At 32.9% G+C, this 20,188-nt stretch overlaps 1 protein-coding gene across 1 annotated transcript; it reads left to right on the top strand.

The window, feature by feature from the left end:
• Positions 1 to 630: 630 nt before the first annotated feature.
• LOC125051563 (ribonuclease 3) lies at positions 631 to 20,122 on the top strand. The gene is made up of 19 exons (XM_047651971.1): positions 631 to 1,595; positions 1,674 to 1,755; positions 1,885 to 2,089; positions 2,302 to 2,443; positions 2,897 to 3,052; positions 3,828 to 4,048; positions 4,776 to 4,903; positions 5,561 to 5,690; positions 6,334 to 6,502; positions 7,443 to 7,650; positions 8,342 to 8,582; positions 10,076 to 10,296; positions 10,766 to 10,897; positions 12,261 to 12,432; positions 13,124 to 13,305; positions 14,364 to 14,528; positions 15,794 to 15,954; positions 17,268 to 17,413; positions 17,989 to 20,122. The coding sequence occupies exons 1-19, from the start codon at positions 841 to 843 to the stop codon at positions 18,411 to 18,413; spliced, it is 4,041 nt and encodes a 1,346-aa protein (XP_047507927.1). The 5' UTR covers positions 631 to 840; the 3' UTR covers positions 18,414 to 20,122.
• The last annotated feature ends 66 nt before the right edge of the window (positions 20,123 to 20,188 follow it).

Below are 20,188 nucleotides of genomic sequence, written 5' to 3'. Positions count from 1 at the left end.
TTTGGATTCAGACCAGTTTAATTAAGGGTAAATATTTTTCATGTATACAGCCCACAATACCACTAAAGCCATGGTTTTTTAAAATGAAATTTAATAAAAAGGAAACATCGTCTCTCATTCGTATGAGATTGGGCCATGTGTGTACCCCAGCCCACCTTTTCAGATTTCATATTATTGATAGTGAAATGTGTGAGTGTGGGCTGAATATTGGTGATTTAAACCATATCATTCTGTCCTGTCCCCGGTATAACCACTCCATGTTATTCGATCATTCTAATCCTTCTTCTAGTATCCCGTTACCTACATCTGTTCCTGTTCTGCTTTCATCTTTAAATAATAATATATATAAAAAGTTATGTTTATTTCTTACTGTAAATAATATAAAATTATAAATACATATGTATACAAATCGTATTTTGTATGATATATATTTTATTAATTACTGTTCCTTTCCATAATGTAGTATTTTGTATTAGAGATAGTTTTATATCCTGCTGATCCTATCCTTTATCGATGTAATGTTCATTCGGTGTAAAATTATTTTTCTTTACTATTCCGTTTTCCTTACCTTTGTCTGTGGCAATACGCTCTGCGTGAGGCTATTAAAAAAAAAAAAAAAAAAAAAAGTGTATAGTGTTCGCCAAAACAAATTTTAAGTCATCTGTACTTATTCTTAAGAATTAAGTTTTTTTTTCATAATAATTAAAGGTTTTTCTTAAAAAAATATAGTTTAAAGAAGGATATATGTCTTTTGTGGCGATAAATTAATTTGCCTCGGTTTACACAAACTAATTACCTACTTTCTTGACATCAAACAACACAAATTGAATATTATTCCAAATGTCTTTGCCGCCGGTTGACTATACACATCCACCACCGCAGCTATTTGTACCCCCACCGCCACTTACGTCTATATATGGAGAACCGCCACCTATTTCTGAAACGCCACCACAACCGATGTTCAACTATCCTCCTCCAAATTTAGGACCTGCTCCTCCGCCTGCCTATCCTATTGATATACTACCTCCTCCTTATGTGCCACCCCCCCCACCCAGCTTCCCACCCCCGGCATATGTACCTCCTTATCCACCTGGCTACCATAGCAATGATTATTACTATCACCAAGCAACAGCCGCTGAAAATCAATATTATCAAGATTGGAAAGCAGAAGAAATGAGCACACGAATATCACCTCTCAGAACTTTAGAATTTAAAAATCCACAATACAAGTATGAGTATAGTTCAAGGTCTCAATATAGTCCAAGAAGAGAGAGAAGCCATGAACGAGAAAGGCGATATAGAAGTAGATCTATACGCAGTCGTTCTCGCAGTCCCAGTTATAGGAGTTCCAGAGGTGGCGAGGAAAGATATTCTAGATCACGAGACGATGGGAGAGACTACGACAATAGAAGATATAGAAGTGAGCGTCGCAGCTGTGAACGAGACCACAGGTCATATAGCAGGAGTGAACGAGATAGATATGAGGATAGACATAGACATTCATCATATAGAAGCCGGGAAAAATCTAGTTGCTCACATCGATCATCTAGTCATAGGCCATTGACTGACAGGGAGAAGATTTTGGAAGACTATAGGTATATATATATATATATGTAAATTTTATTTTAATTATGCAAATAGTATCTTGTCTACTTAAAACTTGTATCTTTTAGGAAAAACTATTGTAAAACATCAGAGGACTTTATAAAAAAAATGGAGAAGTGGTCTAAAGAGCACAATTCTGATGAAGAAGAGGTATGTTATAATAAATAACTTACTATTTTTATTGGTTTCCTTTCTCTTAAAATGGAAATTGATTATTTTGTAATAGTAATCAGTAATGATTAAACTGTATGAAATTAAACATCATTAAATACTTTACAGAACTCAAAAATGTGGTATAGAAGTTCACCAGCTGAGTTATATTATAAACCAATAAATGGTGGTGAGGGTGTGGAACAAACTCGTAAACTAGAGAAAATTTGTCAAAATTCCCTCAAATATCTAATACATAGAGGCCAAAAAGCACGACCTGAAGTGGATGAGTTGCCTCCGCTGAAACCGCAAAAGGCTAAGAGGTGTAAACATTGTAAGTATTATAATGTCTCTGAACTGAAAAATGTATTCAATTTCTAATGTTTCAAATACATAATTATGTAAAATGTAGGTGAATTAACTATAAATATAAATATTTTTAAATGTACATCATATAATATCTGAAGTATAAAATGTCATGTACCCTTTGCTGATAATATTTCCTAGCAATATAAAGATATTCATGCGAAACATTGTTTCTAACAGCTGATGATGATAGCTCTTCATCATCATCTTCAGAAGAGGAGGACTGTCTAGATGAAGAGAATCTACAAGGTTATACTGATAGAATGATGTTAGAGCTACAAAGGAAGCAAAGTCATCCAAGAAGACTTCATCCAGAATTATGGTGAGTCTTTTAAAGCCATAAAGTATTTTTAATAAATTGGTTAAAAATGTGATAACGAGCATTGTGTAATAGTTGCAGCCTCTTATTAACGTTTTGTAAAACAAAAAACTTGTTGATTTGAAAATGCAATAGAGTATTGCCAGTGTTTTTTGTCTGTACTTTGCCCTTTATTAGGGACCTGGCCTTAAATGTAAATTTAGAAGTAGTTCTGTTCAATGTAGAGTATTAAAGCGAGTACTGTCATTTATATTACTGTTCGGTTCTAATCAAATTAAATATGTTTGATTTTACTTCAAAAATCACATAGTTCTTCATACTGATCATATTTTATAAGTTTTTAATGTTATTAAAAATGATTTTTATCATTTTTCTATGTATGTTTTGCATACTTATGATTAATGGACAGTGTACAATTATTTTCTCTGCCTTGTAAAAATAAACATTGATTTTTAGGTTCAATAATACGGGCGAAATGAATGGTGGCCCATTATGTAGGTGTAGCGCGAGAGCACGGCGTTTCGGTATACGACATGGAGTTTACGCTGCCGAAAAGCAATTCCCCAAATGCGTGCCCACGCAGAGTAATATTGATAAGCTGTATCACTATCGGTAAGCATTCGAAATAATCCCATTTAAATTATCAATTAATTTCTTTTCAAAATATACAGTACAACCCATTCATGGCGCCATAGGGTCTTGGGCAAAATGTTGTCATACATGGAAAGTATGTACCTACATATATTTTATTAACTATTTGTTTTATTTATGTGTGCATACAATATGGATTATTTATATAAATTTTACATAATTGTATTCCTAACATAATTCATAAATTGTTGTGATTCATGTGCCCTTTTCTTTGTCTGTATTTGTTTTTTGTAGTATTGTACTTCTTGGTTTACCCTATTTTATTGTTCCTTAAAGTATTTGAGCATGCGCGAATTAGAGATTGCTTAACAGCGAATAAGGCCTTAGCATTCCTTTTTATAAGTGTTATCATTTTACTGATATTGAATTGCAATGAAGAGTTAAATAATTTAATAGCTATATTCAAGGCAGGCACAGAAATTAAATAAAAATTCATAATTATGCGACAGTTAGAATATACACAATCCATGATTACAATATTGCTATTAGAGAGCGTTCAAGTATTACGTCACGCAATTTTTGGAGATTATTGTCCCCCTATGTATGTGTATATGATTACTGTACCTAAAAGTTACCATTATGTGGTGTAAAGTACTGGAAAGTCGAAAATAATATTAACAATAACGCGTAATACTCGAACGCTCCCTTAAACATTTGTAGTTATTAAAAATACAATTTTTTAAATTAGTATTAGTATTTCGCCAAAAACACAACAATTTTTTTTTTAATTTTTCAGAATAACAGTGTCGCCTCCAACCAATTTCCTCATAAAATCACCGACGATCATAAGTCACGACGAACACGAGTTTCTATTTTCTGGCTTTTCTATGTTTTCCCATTATAAACTGGCGAAGTTACCTACCTGTAAAGTAATAAGGTTCAATATTGAATACACTATTTTATACATCGAGGAGCCTGCCCCGAAGAATTTCACTATTCAGGAGTTGGATTTGTTTGGTATGTACAATTTTATTCCATTTTTTACTTTGTTGAAAGGTGTTTTTTAAATTTGTGTGAATTGTTTTTTTCTGAGATATTGTTGCCTTTGATTTTTCCATAAGAGTGTTAAATTAAAATTCATTTAGGTAACACAATGTACACTTATGATTGTCAATAAAGAAATACATATTAAATGCTAAATGCTTCTAATTTTACATTTACTGCCAGTTCTCAAATCAATGGTGTGGAACGGACGAAAAGAACTGGCAATAAACTCTCCGCCACTCTTTTTAATCACCGAGTTTTTTGTTTTACCCAATGTTTGTAAGGAGCTGCAACCATTATACCATGTTCCATATGACATCTTAAGTAATTAATAATAAAAAAATAAAATAAAAACTAAGATTTGTCCTCTATCAGCAGTAGGCGTTATCTCTTTATACTAGACATTATATGCATTAAAGTATTTCTTTGTAATATCAAACACTTGAAATTTTCAAGTGTTTGATTTGTGTGTCTTTTTAGGACTACGATTAATTTTTGACTTCAAAGAAGAACAATTTTTTTTGTAAAAACATCTTGATCACGTCCAAGTTTTGATTTTTAGTTTAAAAGTCAATTTGATGTATATATAACGTAAATTGGTTAAGAATAAGTACAATTAATTTGAGAAAAAATAAGATACAAAATATCTTTAACTAGTAACCCAAAAATACATAGATATTGAATAAGCCTATATTTACAGAGGAGTATTTGTTCAAAGAATTATTGGAATTAGTCGATTTGGATCTCGGTAAAGGAACTGACACGAGTTGTTCACAATTTCACTTTATGCCGAGATTTGTACGATACTTGCCGGAGGGTGGTTGTGAGGTATGTATACAATATATATTTTACAGCAGTTATTAAAAAAAATGTTATGACTGCCGCCTGTTTTGCTGTGCGTTTGCGATGTTTTTAGACCAGTTTTTTTTTATAAAAATGGTTACCAGGGCTTAACAATAGTCATGAAATAGCCAATCATCAAATCATAAAATTACCTTCACCGAATCTTACCACCGTCTTTGAAAACCGATTTTAATGAATTTTTTGTGTTCAAGTGAATTAGAAAAATGGTTTAGATTTACAATTAAAGGGTTTTTTTTGTTTAAGATTTGTGTACAGGACAATATCTGTAGGGTCCATTAGTTAATCTACTTTATAAAATTTTCGTGTCAAAATGTTCGTTCCCATACTCTTCCGAAACGGCTCGACCGATTCTTATGAACATTTAGTAAGTCTGAGAATCGGCTACTATCTATTTTTCAAACCCCTAAATGTTAAGGGTGGTGTCACAGAGCCACTCCGCTACGCCCGTATGGCACCCTATAACTCGAAGTAATTGCGGTGCGGCGCCGCACCGCACCGTTACCGCATCGTGTGGCCGCGCTCTAAGATCGCCCATTTATTACCTTCGTATTTTATATTCATAATACTCCTACTAGAAAATCAGAAGATTCCAGACTAATTACGATTTTCATTTGATTTCAGGTTTTGTCAATGTGTGAAGTACTGAGATATTTGATAGAGGAAAGCAATTTGTTAATTCCACCAGAATCGCTTGAAGACGTGCACAGAATGGATCATTATCATTGGCAGAAGTTCGTCGATAAGATAAAAGGTATTTGTCAAATAAAATCGTTTCGATATAGAGAGCGTTGCGTTATACAGATAAATCATATCCATTATTTTATTGTCAATACTGATATAAATAGCTAATGTTTGGGATTTTGTAGAGGGTAATCTCTGGATCTACTGAGAATTTTGAAAATTCTTTTACCAATAAAATGCCACGTTACTTATGAGTTTCATAGACTTTGTTAGTCGGATTTGCAAAATATGCCGGAGAAAAAAGGGTTAAACGAAAATGATTCTTACGAATACTTCCTTGTTCAGTGTATGATTTCTCAAGCTTTACGGGTCACAGTTGCTCTTGTGAATCCGGGGCGGGCTGTAAATTTTAAATAGTTAATAAATACTAAATTCCGATAAATGAAAATGCTTATAAAACTTTTTCCAAAAAACGTCATCATAACTCACTATACGAACAAATAAATGACACAATTCCTATTCGAAGAATGATGTCGTTATTATGCCTGACTGCCTTTCCCAACTAAATATACACAAAAATCATAAAAATCGGTTGAGCCGTTTCGGAGGAATTTAAATAAAGACTGCTGATGTTTTCTATACATAAGTATCGTTACGATTCTATAACGATATCTAATCAGTTTTAAGGGTCAATTTTAGTCTTTCATTTGTAGGAATGATAGTGACTTATCCGGGTAGAAAACCCTGTTCGGTCCGCGTGGATCAAATAGATCGAAGTCCACCCTCGAACGTCAATGACCCTGACGACGTTAAGAAATTTTACCCTGAAATCGTACATTTTGGGATAAGACCCCCGCAATTGAGTTACGCTGGGAATCCTGAGTAAGTATCTTAATCGCCTACAAATCGTGTAATTTTGGTAATTAATATTTTTAATGCGAAGATATGTATTTGTTTGCAGGGTCAATGTACAGAACTTGGTTAATATTGATTAATGTGATAAACCAAGTTATGAACATTGACCCTGCCATAATTTAACTGCCGCAATTAAAAAACTTAAATATTGTGGTGTTATATATAAAAATTTATTTAGATATTAATACATCATATTTTAATGGTGCGTTTGTACGCGAGTCTTCTTGTTGATGTTGCGTTATTAGAACAGAATTTTGAAAAATTTAAACAAATAATTGAGCAGTGTTGTGTGACTCTCATTCCTAAGGTTCGATCCCCGGCTATGCACTAATGTGCATTTAACATTTGCGTTCGAGAGGAAACCAGCTTGCCTTAGTCCCAAAAATGTCGACGGCGTGTCTCAGGCACAGAAGGCTGATCACCTACTTGCCTATTAAGATCGACAATTTATTATGAAACAGATTAAGAAATCTGTTTGTCTGTTTGAAATTAAGAAAGACGGACTGAGTATCGGCTGAAAAAGACGAAACTTGCCGCAGTTTGATAGTTTACGAATTACGGAGGGAAATAATTTTTTTTGGATTTGCGTTCCCTAATTGCCATCATCTCATAAAATCTGATAAAAGCCAAGAGGCTGATTGCAGATGGATTAAAAAAAAAGATGAAGAAATCTGAGGCCCAGACCTAAAAAGGTTGTAGCGCCATTGATTTTAATTTCTTGTATCTTTATTTCCGGTAGCGGTCACTTTATACATTTGGAAGTGTTATTTAAGCACGGCCGTTTTTTTATCTGTGGTAGTAGATTTATATATTTGTAATATGACATTTTTTGAGATAAATTACAATAATGTTCCGAATAATGGTCTAACTGTGTCAAAATATCATCAATAATTATTCTACATTTAAGGTACCAAAAAGCATGGCGTTACTACGTAAAATATCGCCACTTAATAGCGAATATGGCTAAGCCATCTTTCACTGAAAGGCAAAAGCTCGCAGCAAAAGAAGCGAAATTACAAGAAATGAGGACGCAAAGTAAAATGAAGCGTGACGTCACTGTGGCTATTTCCTCGGAGGGATTCCACACTACTGGGCTCATGTGTGATGTTGTACAGGTGTGTACTATTATTATATATTTTAAATAAACGTTCTGCGAGACTCAGAAGTTGCCTTTCAAGATTAAGAACAGCTTTAGTGCGAACTATGTCTATAGTCAAAATCCCATATGTTTTTGACGAGTCGTACTGTCTTGACTTTGAATCTAACACTAAGGCCCGTATTCTAGAACGACAATCAAACTTGAATCTAATCAAAAGTGAATCCGTCGTTTCTGTATGTAGTTACATATGCCACTAGCTAAATTCACAAAGATTGCATTATTCATAATTTATAATTTAAGGTTTAGGGTTTTTGTTTTTTTTTATTTTATATTATTTTTTTAGTTTAATTTTTATATGTATTTATAAATTGGCTATTGTATTAAGAATCAAGTTACTGTACAGGAAATAAGGAAATAAAAATAAGATTTTATCCATAGTTGCTCACCTCAGACTTTGAGAGCGATTTTCGTTTAGTGTTTGTTTAATTTTTTTTTTATTCTTTAGATTAATTAATTTTATTACTTCTTGTACCTATGCTATGTTTGCCAGTAAGTGTTTAACTAGATTTTAGTTTAATTTTCGTTTTTGACTTAGATGTTTAACCGACGTAATTGTTATTAATTTCGTATTCCATTCGTAAACATAAATTATATATTATATACTAAAGATGTAGAAAGAGGAAATACATTATATATGTACATTTCAGCACGCCATGTTGATACCGGTACTCGTCCGCCATTTACGATTCCACAAATCGTTGGACAGCCTAGAAGAAATAATAGGGTACAAGTTCAATCAACGCGCGTTGCTCCAAACGGCGTTAACTCACCCATCGTATAGGGAGAACTTTGGGACTAATCCAGATCATGCTAGGAACACCCTAACTAATTGTGGCATACGGCAACCGGAATATGGAGATCGGAGGATACATTATACTAGGAAGAAAGGTATATTACTGAAATCCATTTTTATAAACAGTTTTTTATGTATGGGGGCAAACACCCCTGTGGGACGGCCGTTAAAAGCAAAAGCAACTACCGTAGGCACATGGAGATTCATGCGCTGCAGGTCTTTCAAACTTTATATCTCCTTTTTTTTTTTTTTTATAAATAGCCTCACGCAGAGCGTATTGCCACAGACAAAGGTAAGGAAAACGGAATAGTAAAGAAAATTTTTTTTTACATCGAATGAAAATTACATCGATAAAGGATAGGATCAGCAGGATATAAAACTATCTCTAATACAAAATACTACATTATGGAAAGGAACAGTAATTAATAAAATATATATTATATAGAATACGATTTGTATATGTCACCGTAAAATTGTAAAAACCGTTAGATTGTAATCTATCTCGCGAGATTGTAAACTGTCGAAAGATTGTGAACCTCAACGAAATGCTTACAAATTAACGTATTATTATTCGGTAGTTATATGAAATTGTTGGGAAGTAAAATTAATCTGTAATTGACCAAATAAGTTTGAATGATAACTAAGTTAGTGTAGTACAATCTACCGAATAATAATACGTTAAATTGTAAGCAGTACGCTGAGGTTCACAATCTTTCGACAGTTTATAATCTCGCGAGATAGATTACAATGTAACGGTGTTTACAATTTTACGTTAACATATACATATGTATTTATAATTTTATATTATTTACAGTAAGAAATAAACATAACTTTTTATATATATGTATTATGATTTAAAGATGAAAGCAGAACAGGAACAGATGTAGGTAACGGGATACTAGAAGAAGGATGAGAATGATCGAATAACATGGAGTGATTATACCGGATTATATCTCCTTTAAAAAAAAAGTATCATCGCTAGAGGGCGCTTAGAGCTGTTTTATTATAAAATATTTTTCTAATTAAATTAATCTAAATTATATCAAACCGGATATGATATAATTTAACACATTTGATTTTTAAGAACCTTGAATGCATTTATTATATCCGTTAAAAAGTTTAGTTTAAATGATAGTTTACCCTGAATTTTATTATACATTATCAACAACATCCTACCTTCGCTTTATATATTTTACTAGAGACCGGCCAAGCGTTGCTGTGGCTAAGGTTTTAGTTATATTACATAGTAGTAACCTATTCAAGGGAAACGGTAGGAGAACACCAGTCATGGGGACCACCATGCCTTATTGGTGGTTTTGCCATTAAATTGTAGCTTATTTGAAACGTTGGTACTTTCAACACAGCGCCATCTGTTAGAATTGTGACTATCAAATACTAAACAAATATTTTGCAATAAAATAATATTGCGGGTATTAATTGAGATGTAAGCTATCCTATCTTTTAAGTTAGATCAAACTACACACGGTGTACAAATTTGATTGATATCGGTTCGGTAGTTTAGGAGTCCATAGCGGACAAACAACGTGACACGTAATTTATATATATTAAGATAACAAATTTTTTTTAGGTATCGTGACCCTTATTAACATAATGTCCCGTTTCGGTAAAAGCAATGAGACAGAATCGGAGATTAAACATAATGAACGTCTGGAATTCTTAGGAGATGCAGTTGTAGAATTCATATCTTCTATTCATTTATTTAAAATGTTCCCGGGATTATCTGAGGGAGGACTGGCTACTTATAGAGCTGCCATCGTACAAAATCAACATTTAGCGCTTTTGGCTAAGGTAAAATGTTTTGGCAATAACTTATGTAATTGTAACAATTGTTTTTATTTAATGGCAAAATTTTGATGGCATTGTGAGTGAAAGAACACGTGAACAAACTACTATAGCCATTTGAGGTACATTTTTGGTCCTTCGAGCCAGACACATAAATGGTGGAACGTAGAAACAACACATCCATCAACACCACTGCTGATGTGTTGTTTTTAAGTTCACGACTTTTCAAATCTACTAAAACTTTTGTATTTTAACTAATGAAAAAGATTGACAATCTTCAGGTATGGACAAGAATACTATTTTTTTTTTTTTAATGATCACTGTAGAAATTCTAACGCATTTTATATTTTTTAAGTTTATTCAAATATTACATCTGTCACATAATACTTTTTTTTTAATTTCTTTATTCTTATACATATGTGATTTCTGGTATAAATAGACATTAAAATTTATTTAAGACATTATGATGTTTCAGAACATGGGCCTAGAGCAATACATGTTATACGCCCACGGATCCGACTTATGTCGTGAAGTGGTGATGCGTCACGCGATGGCCAATTGCTTTGAGGCGCTCATGGGCGGATTGTTTCTCGATGCTGGCTTAGAGGTATTCGTATTTTTAAAACAAAGAAGATAATTCTGCACATCGCATCCCTAATAATACAAGGGCATATTTTGATCAAGAAGAAATTTGGGATATCGCATTTAAATATTTTAAATTGTGCTTGGTGAATAAAATGGTTTTTATTTAAGCCATGATTATGAAACTTTACAAATCCATTCTTTAATTATTTACTTTACGAAGATATAAAAATTAATTTCAATAAATTCGATTGATGAAAGAAAATTATTTAAGTTGGGCCCATATAGTACAAAAAATATAAAAAACATTATGGAATTTACAATAATGAATAATGAATGTACAATCACTCGACTTAGAGTCGTTCAAGAAAAGAGCGTACCAATTCTTAAAAGGCCCGCAACGCACTCGCGAGCCCTCTGGCGTTGAGAGTGTCCATGGGCGGCGGTGAGCCTCCTGCCCGTTTGCCCCGTGTTCTATAAAAAAAAACTAATCTCGCAACGTTTGACCAGTCTAAGTTATTTAAATATGGACACTTAACTAATTAGTAACTTGTAGTAATGTAGTAGTAGGTTCGAGGGAAGCGTGGCAGGGGTGTGCCGAGTAAGAGAGGCACAAATATGTTTACCTAGTTATTCCTTTTCCTTTTACTTTCCCTGTCCTTTTACTTTCTCTCTCAGTGCTTTTTTAAATTTCCTTTTGTGCCATGTAAAATCTCACTTTACCAAAACTTTAAGAATTGCCCTTGTATTCATTATAAGGGAGCGATATATATTTTAGCAATTCATTATATCCGACTTGCATAATATTGTTTGCATTTGTTTCAAGACTAATTCAAAGTGATAAATGTTGGTAAACGTATACTTTGTTAGAGTCTGGCTAATGAAAAAAGATAACGAAAAAGCGCGGCAAATTCAAAAAAAATTAGTATGGTATCCCTAAAAGTTTGATATATTTTGTGGATCAAACTTACTTGATACTTGATTTTATTTTATTATTTTTTACATTGATAGTAACTGTATTTCTATGAAATTAAATACTATACGCATTTAATCTTTTACTATTGATACTTAAAATGACTAGCATTGCATGGATAATGGATATATAATAAAACTATATTTATTATAAAACACAACTTTATTCGGAATAATCAAAATCAAAATCCAAAAAAATCAATAAAACAAAGTTTACGTTATCACGTCAATAAAAATAAGTAATTGCATGAAGTATCAAGACAATAAATCATACTAACCTAAGAAATTCAATGACATTCTGTGTTGCCATCCGAAAGTTTTCAAATAATTCAATTATCTTTCATTAGCCAGACTCTAAAGAATAACTTTTCTAATCGCTTGTGTGAGTACAGAGATATATAAATCTATATATTTAGGTAACAGACCGTGTATTTGCTCAAGCTCTGTGGCACAACGAACCCAATTTATATGAAATTTGGATGAAGGAGCGGGCGCACTCGTTGCAAGAACAAGAGCCATTAGGAGATCGACAATACATCAAGGACTTTGAATTTCTACAGAAGTTAACTGTTTTTGAGGAATCTATAGGTAAATTAAATATATTCTTATTCTGATATTATGAATTTTAACCGGTTACTTGCTATAATGCAATGAAGCTAAAATTACTTGGCTTAAAAGGAATTACCTTTTTCTTGCTGAGAATTATTATTAAATTTAGATTTTTGAAGTTTTACTTCTCTAGGCGCGTTATGAAAAATTGCAAAAAAATTGGCATTGGACATAATTTAAAAACAACATTCGAATTATAATAGAATCTATGTTACAGTTAATGTAAGAGAATAATAATAAATATTTATTCATTTAATTATTCAAATGTAAACTGAACTTTATTGACTATAATGACTTATTTTCCAGTCTTTGATTATTTAATTGTAATTAATTATTTGCATGTAATCAAAAACTATTTTTAATAATGCCAAAGAAGTAAAACTTCTTACGCGCGTACATAAGTACACGCACCCTTTTTTATATATTTTCTCGATAAGCTCCAACAAAAATCTTCGGCTACAAATCACTACGATGACGTCATATAGGTACTGAATAGCGCTAACAAAGTTATAATTAGTTTTTTCTATAATAGTACTAGGCCTTCGGGCCTACAGATCGTCAGAAAGCAACAACCTTCTTTCCTCCACAAATTTTTGAATTCAAATAAGTGTGTCATAAGACTTGCAGATATAACAGGTTATATTAAAATGATCGATTGAATTGTACGTAGGTGTGAAGTTCAAGCACATCCGTCTCCTAGCCCGATCCTTCACAGACCGTTCTGTGGGATTCACGAATCTTACGCTGGGCTCCAATCAGCGTTTAGAGTTCCTCGGAGACACTGTACTCCAATTGGTCGTGTCTGATAAGCTCTATCGCCATTTCCCTGATCATCACGAGGGACACTTGTCTGTGAGTATTATTCGTTATTTGTCAATCGCTTGTGTGTGTATAAGAGCGCGGCCACACGATGCGGTAACGGTGCGGTACGGCGCCGCACCGCAATTACTTCGAGCTATAGGGGGCTATAGCTAACGTTGCGGTGTGGCAATATATTTACCTCTCCCCACCTCGCAGGTCACAACTCCGGGGAGCTTGCGGTGCGTTGCCTAATTTGTATGTAGAGTCTGGCTAATGAAAGTTGATACTGAAAAAGCGCGGCAAATTTAAAAAATATCAGCATGGCAGCCCTAAAGTAAAAAGGAAAGTTAGAACAACTCACTTTGATACTTTGACATTCATTTTTATTTTACTAGTGGATGCTTGCAATTTTTAGGCTTATAGGTCTTGTGGACATAAGTTTCATCTAAGTAGATTATTGGCTTGCCTTCTGCTCGTTTCGATGCAATGGTACGCAAAAAGTTATGCGTTCAATTAATAATGAACGTTCATTTTTGTTTTTCTTAAATTCATAACCGTTGGCTAATAATCTCAAGACTATCTATAAAAGAACAATAACATTATCTAAAGTAACTAAAACTAATATGTACTTATTTAAAATAAAAAAATATCAAGACATTTTGACCGTACTAACTTTAGTGGTGTCATATAAAAATTGCAAAAAAATCCAGTATCTACTTTCATTAGCCAGACTCTAGGATGACGTTGCGGCACCGCTCCGGCGCCGCACCGCACCATTACCGCATCTTGTGGCCGCGCTCTGAGTGTTGCAAAAAAACAGATATTTTCGTATGTTCTTTTTAAAGTAACATTCTTTGCACTGGGAACGTTATAACTTCCATGTTCATCAGATTTAGGCAATATTGTGATTATTTTCTTATAATTGTTAGCATGTTCAACTACATCATGAAGGCATACCAGGTGAGGCAGAGACATAATTTTTTTTTGTGCTTATCGTGCTTAGTGACACTTTAATCTTTCGATAAAAGCCTGCCGATCTTTGTAGTAGCCCGTGAATGAAGTATGGGCAATGTATTTCTTTTAACTGCATAACATTTCACATTTTTCAGCTACTCCGATCATCACTAGTCAACAACCGTACCCAAGCGATGGTTTGTGATGACTTAAATATGTCGGAATACGCGATTTACAACAATCCCAAAGCCAAACCGACGGCTAAGAAGCATAAAGCTGACTTATTAGAGGCGTTTCTTGGGGCACTTTATATTGATAAGGTACTCGGATATCCGGTTGACGTTTATTCATTTTACTCTAATGTACACGCAATAATTTGATACTAAAGGAATCTCAATGCCTACTAATGTAGATTTTTTATGGTCTATTTTTTTAGAGCAAAATGCGAATGTAAAGCAATGTGTATATGCAAACAATTGTTTAAATGTTACTACTATTTCTCGCCCTACTCGCAGTGTTATGTATATACATATAGAGTATATATAATATATATGTATATATAGAGTATTCAAATATTTAACATACTATAACTTTTTTGCCGTATTTGTGATCTGTGAGCAAATAAACACACTCTTGGAAGGTTCGTGGGTGCGTTGCCGACCCTTAGAGAATTAGTATACTCTTTTCTTGAATGACAGTTTGTTCCACAGTGACAGGATACAAAAAAAAAATCATGTGTCCAATTCACACGTGGTAGAAGTGAAACCTTTAAAAACAAAGTTTTTATAATTAAAATATGTAAATTAGACTTTTTCTCTATCTAAATGTAGGATCTTTTCTTTAAAAAAATATATATTTTAATGTTAAATTTTTATTTATAACTTCAATCTTTAATTTGGTAAAAACTAAAATAATAAAAGTTTTAAATAAATTCACAAGATCCAACGTGGGAGAAAATGAGATAGGAAGCATTATACAGTGTATAAACTTTTAATTAAGTGTAGTACGAAGTTTTCACTTCAAAAAGTTTATATAACTAATGATTTGTAAATAAAATTGATAAATAGGTAATCTAATTTTATAATTAAACTACTTACTTGACTTACTTATTTAATTTTCATCAAATCTGTTTTTTTATTTCAGAAAATGTTCAAATACACACTAATTTAAAGTTTATACACTGTATAATGCCTCCTATCTCACTCTCTCCCACGCCAAATCCTATTAATTTATGTGTCTGTCTCTTTTTACTGTCGCTTTCTCACTCTCTCCCACGCCAAATCCTACTAATTTATATGTCTGTCTCTTTTTACTGTCGCTTTCTCACTCTCTCCCACGCCAAATCCTATTAATTTATATGTCTGTCTCTTTTTACTGTCGCTTTCTCACTCTCTCCCACGCCAAATCCTAATTATTTATGTGTCTGTCTCTTTTTTCTGTCGCTTTTTCCGTTGCATCCGGTTTGAAATCACAACGATTCTAAAGAAGTTTCACTTCAAAAATTGTTTCGTAAGAGACAATACGCTCCTAAGTGAAAATTTAATATTAAATCATAATTTTTTATCCACCACCCTAAACATTCCAGAATTTGGAGTATTGCCAGGTGTTCTGCGATGCGTGTCTATTCCCTCGTCTTCAGGAGTTCATAATGAACCAAGGCTGGAACGACCCCAAGTCGAAATTGCAACAGTGCTGTCTCACTCTGCGATCTATGAAGGGAGGGGAACCGGATATACCATTCTACAAGTATTTATTTTTATTTACGCATTTAACCCGAGGATCTGGGTTCTATTCACTACCAAAAGTTCGGGATTGCCAGGGATAATAATAGTTTATTGCTTTTAATATAAATTGCTTGATTTTTGTTTATCTATATATATAATGAAAATGGTCTTCGTTTGAGGCCCAATCACGCCTAAACCACTGATCGTATCGACATGAAACTACCACCATTCGATGCGAAATATTTATTTATTAAATTCCAACGTTCCTTCATTTTTTTATTGCTGTTTTACTTTTATGAAAATTTATCCATACGGACTTCACCGCGGAAACATTCGGGGAGGCTTCCTAGAACCTCTAAACGTCAACATCTGTTAAAAACTCGATTTTCGAAATATTTAAATTTTCTTAGCGGGAAGTTAAAAAGAAGAATAATAAAAATATGAAAAAAAAATAAAATAATGAAACATAAAATTTATTTTAATTCGTCCAGCAAAGCGGGCGCGAAACGGCTAGTATAATAATATTTTGGTTTTAATTAAATATTGTTAGGTAATATTTTTTAAATCTTTTGTTTCCGTCCATTAAATTACTTCTGAATATCTAGCCGCTCTCACTGCATCAGGAGTAAGCATGTATTCCCCGTTACATGTTTAAAAGATCTTAATAAACACAGATTTACAACCTATAAAATAATAATTATAATGCTATATAAATTGTCATAGTCGTAGAATAGTGACGGATCTGCCAAATAGTAAACTTTATAGGGCAACCATTTCAAAATAATTTCATCATGTTACTTTTTGTCATAACTATTTTAATTTCAAGTGTTGTTATGGAAATTGGCATACAAGCAAACAAAAGGGTTTGCTTTGAAACAAAATAAAAATTATAACATTAAATTATTTATTTATACTAAATTGCCATAATACACATAATTATATAGAAAAACCAAAACGTAAGTAGGTTACACGAGTTATTAGGCAACGGGCGGCCTTATCGCTAACAAGCGATTTCTTCCAGGCAACCCTAAAACTTAAATTACACAGTTTTCTAGAAAAATCACATGCTTCTATCAAATCCGTCACTTTACCGACTGATTAATTTGAAATTTTAAACACATGGAATTTTTTTTAATATAGCCGTAATATTTAGTCAATGAAGTATCCGAATATGAAAAAAAGTGGATTGTAGTTTTTTCAGATCCGACATTGTTCTACGATCATAACGAAATGTTCCGACGTTTAGCGGTTTATGGACTTATGAACCAAAGCATAATTTTATTTGAACATGTGATAGTAAAATACTAAGTTTAATTTGAATATTAAACGTTTTAGAGTGATCGAATGCCTCGGCCCAACAAACACACGCGTATACACAGTGGGCGTGTACTTCCGCGAACGAAGACTGGCGGCGGGACGTGGTCACTCCATACAAGAGGCCGAAATGAACGCGGCTAAAGAGGCATTAAGCTGTGCTCACGGTATGTATCTGTCTCTTTCTAAATGTCGTCGTCCTACTTGCGCGTATTGTGTCGCACTCTACGTAACAGGGTATGTATATTTGTCTCTCTCTCATCCTTGTTTGATATATTCGCTTGTGTAGAAAATTTTATTTTATGAATTGTCTAATTTTTTGCTACTACGTAAGTATTGACGTCACAGTGAGATGATATAATTAAATTTTAATTTTTTTATACGATGAACTTTTAAAAAAAAATTTTTATTACGGGTTTAGAAAATAATGATTAACGTATTATTATATTTGAGTTATAAAATTTTGAATATGACAAAACTCTTATTTTTTTTTAAATGTTTATATTAATTTTGAACCTTACTATACAAGTTAGTCTATAAATAATATTAATTTTAATTAAAATACGTTTAGTCTTTATTTTATGCTATCAAAGGACAGGCTTAATCCGGGTTTTAACCGGATTCCCGGATATAGTACTTAAAATACTTGGGTTATCAAAACTTGATTTCCCAACAAGGTATCGTATAAAGTATAAACCCACGAAAAATATGGTTTCTTTAGGTGATTTTCAAAAAATTCCAGAATTATTCCCACAATTGGACCACCAAAAGCGCGTAATTGCTAAAAGCATGCAGCTTAAAAAGAAGCGCCAAAAACCCGAACTATTCATTAAAGCAGAGGAAGACGTACCAAAAGCATATAGAACTGACAACAAATTGGAAGACAGTTCTTCCGATGAACCGGCTTCGGATACGGAAGCACCGAAATCTGATGATGATAAATCTGACGATGAGAAATTTGATGATGAAAAATCTGATGATGAGAATGAGAAAGCTGGTGAAGGTTGCGGTCTGGACAGTGATGAAAATGCAGATAAGTATGAGAATGTTCAAGTGAGCAGTCTTTTAAGTGATATGGAGAAGCTCAAACAAGATTTAATAGATAGGAATGAGTATGATAAGTTAAAGGAGAAAATGTGTAAGAAGTGTGATTCAGACTCAGATTAAATACTAGAAATGTCAATTTATTGTTAATTTCATTTAACTATATAAATACCTAATAGTTTGATTGCTATCATTTTCTTTTACATTTGGCAACAGTCAGTATAGCTGTTGTGTAGTAGTTAATCTATGTTTGGTCGTTATATCCATTATTTTTATACTATTCATAAAAAATAAATCAATTTACCCGTTTTAACTCATTTGTCTCTGTTGATCACAGCGTAAATATAATGTGATAGAAAGAGACGCAATACGAATTCGTGCTGGGGATTCTATAAATAATATTAACTTCGAGATCTGTCAAACTATGCTCTTGTTAATAAAAATAATGCATTGACTCACTTAAATTATGGTTATTCTATGATAAAAAGAGACAGTATTTATTCATTACAAAATGAATGTTAAAGATATATGAGGGTAAACTTTTATTTCTAAATCAGTGAGTTTAAATTTTGGCGAAACCTTGTTACTTTTACTGTAGATAAAATCAATTACCTATTTTAAGGCCTAATTATCGTTATTAACAATACATTAGTCTAACGTTTTAACTAGTCACCTGTCTCTTTTCATCAGAGCTTAAACACAATTTGGTGGAAAGAGACGAAAGAGCTGAGTAATGTAAGTTGTAAGGGGTTCAAATAGGCTAGTTTAGTTTTTATGACTTCGGGAAATAGTGTACTAGTGAGGGGGCGTCCATACATTACGTGAGGCGTTTTTTTATTAATTTTGGATCGAAATAGGTAAAAAAAACAAAATATATCCAAAAAATATCATTGCCATTAAATTTCGTGAAAATTTAAATCGATACGGTTCGCTGAACTTTGAAAAATCTCACAGTTTTTTTTGAATAATTTCTAAACGGCTTTTGCCGATTGAATCCAAAATCTGATTTTAAGTTTGAAAAACCACGTTGATTGCCACCAGTCCCGACAAAATCGGTTGATTCGTTCGAGAGTTATCGAAAACGAAAAATTTCGAAAAAAGAGTTTTTTTGGAATTACTTCGAAATTCTTCGTTCGATCGATTTAAACTTAAAAATCCGTTATGAGGTTTCAAAACTTCTATCTAAAGACTAAGTGACAAAATAAGTGAAATATTGAGCGTTTAGGTATGGGGTTAGCGGGAAGTTGCCTTTGATGGCCTTTAGGCTCAACCGTTTTCCTAATTTTTTTTTCAATAAAAAAAAAATTGCGTGATATTTGCCGAGACCCTCACTCCAACGTAAGATTAAATGAGATTTGACTCGACCTCCTCTCCCCCCCTTAAACACCTTACGTTATTTATGGACGCCCCCTAAGTGGCATTTCCTAAAACTGTGATAGGTCTAAGTTTGGTTTTTAGGTTATTTTTTATCAATGTTAATAGCTATTTGTGTATGATGGCATCTTAGCAAGATATAAATACTTGGATTTTGACTAACGGTCAACTTGAACTGAGTTTTAATATATTCAGTTTGAGATAACGTGACCTGAGGTTAAGTTCAGGTTTTCGGAAGTTGAACTGGTTTTCGACGGATTTTCGGGATTTTCGTGTTGGAGCGTACTATGTGTTTTACAGACGACGCTCCATAACGATTTGCTTCAGTACGAAGACGACGAACAATTAGTGTGTAAATGACTAATCAAATAAACTTTTATGCATATGAACTTTAATTTTTTCTCATTTAAAACTTGTTAGTGTTTGAATTGATTAAATATATTTAACTTTCTGGATAATATTGTCTTTTATTTTGATTGTAACGACTCCCTTTTAGTAATAAAGGAAAGCAGCATACTGATAAT

The sequence above is a fragment of the Pieris napi genome, chromosome 8 (assembly GCF_905475465.1).
Source record: "Pieris napi chromosome 8, ilPieNapi1.2, whole genome shotgun sequence".
NCBI classification, from domain to species: domain Eukaryota; kingdom Metazoa; phylum Arthropoda; class Insecta; order Lepidoptera; family Pieridae; genus Pieris; species Pieris napi.
Note: the sequence above shows the minus strand (reverse complement) of the source record. Positions and strands in the feature narration are given on the sequence as shown.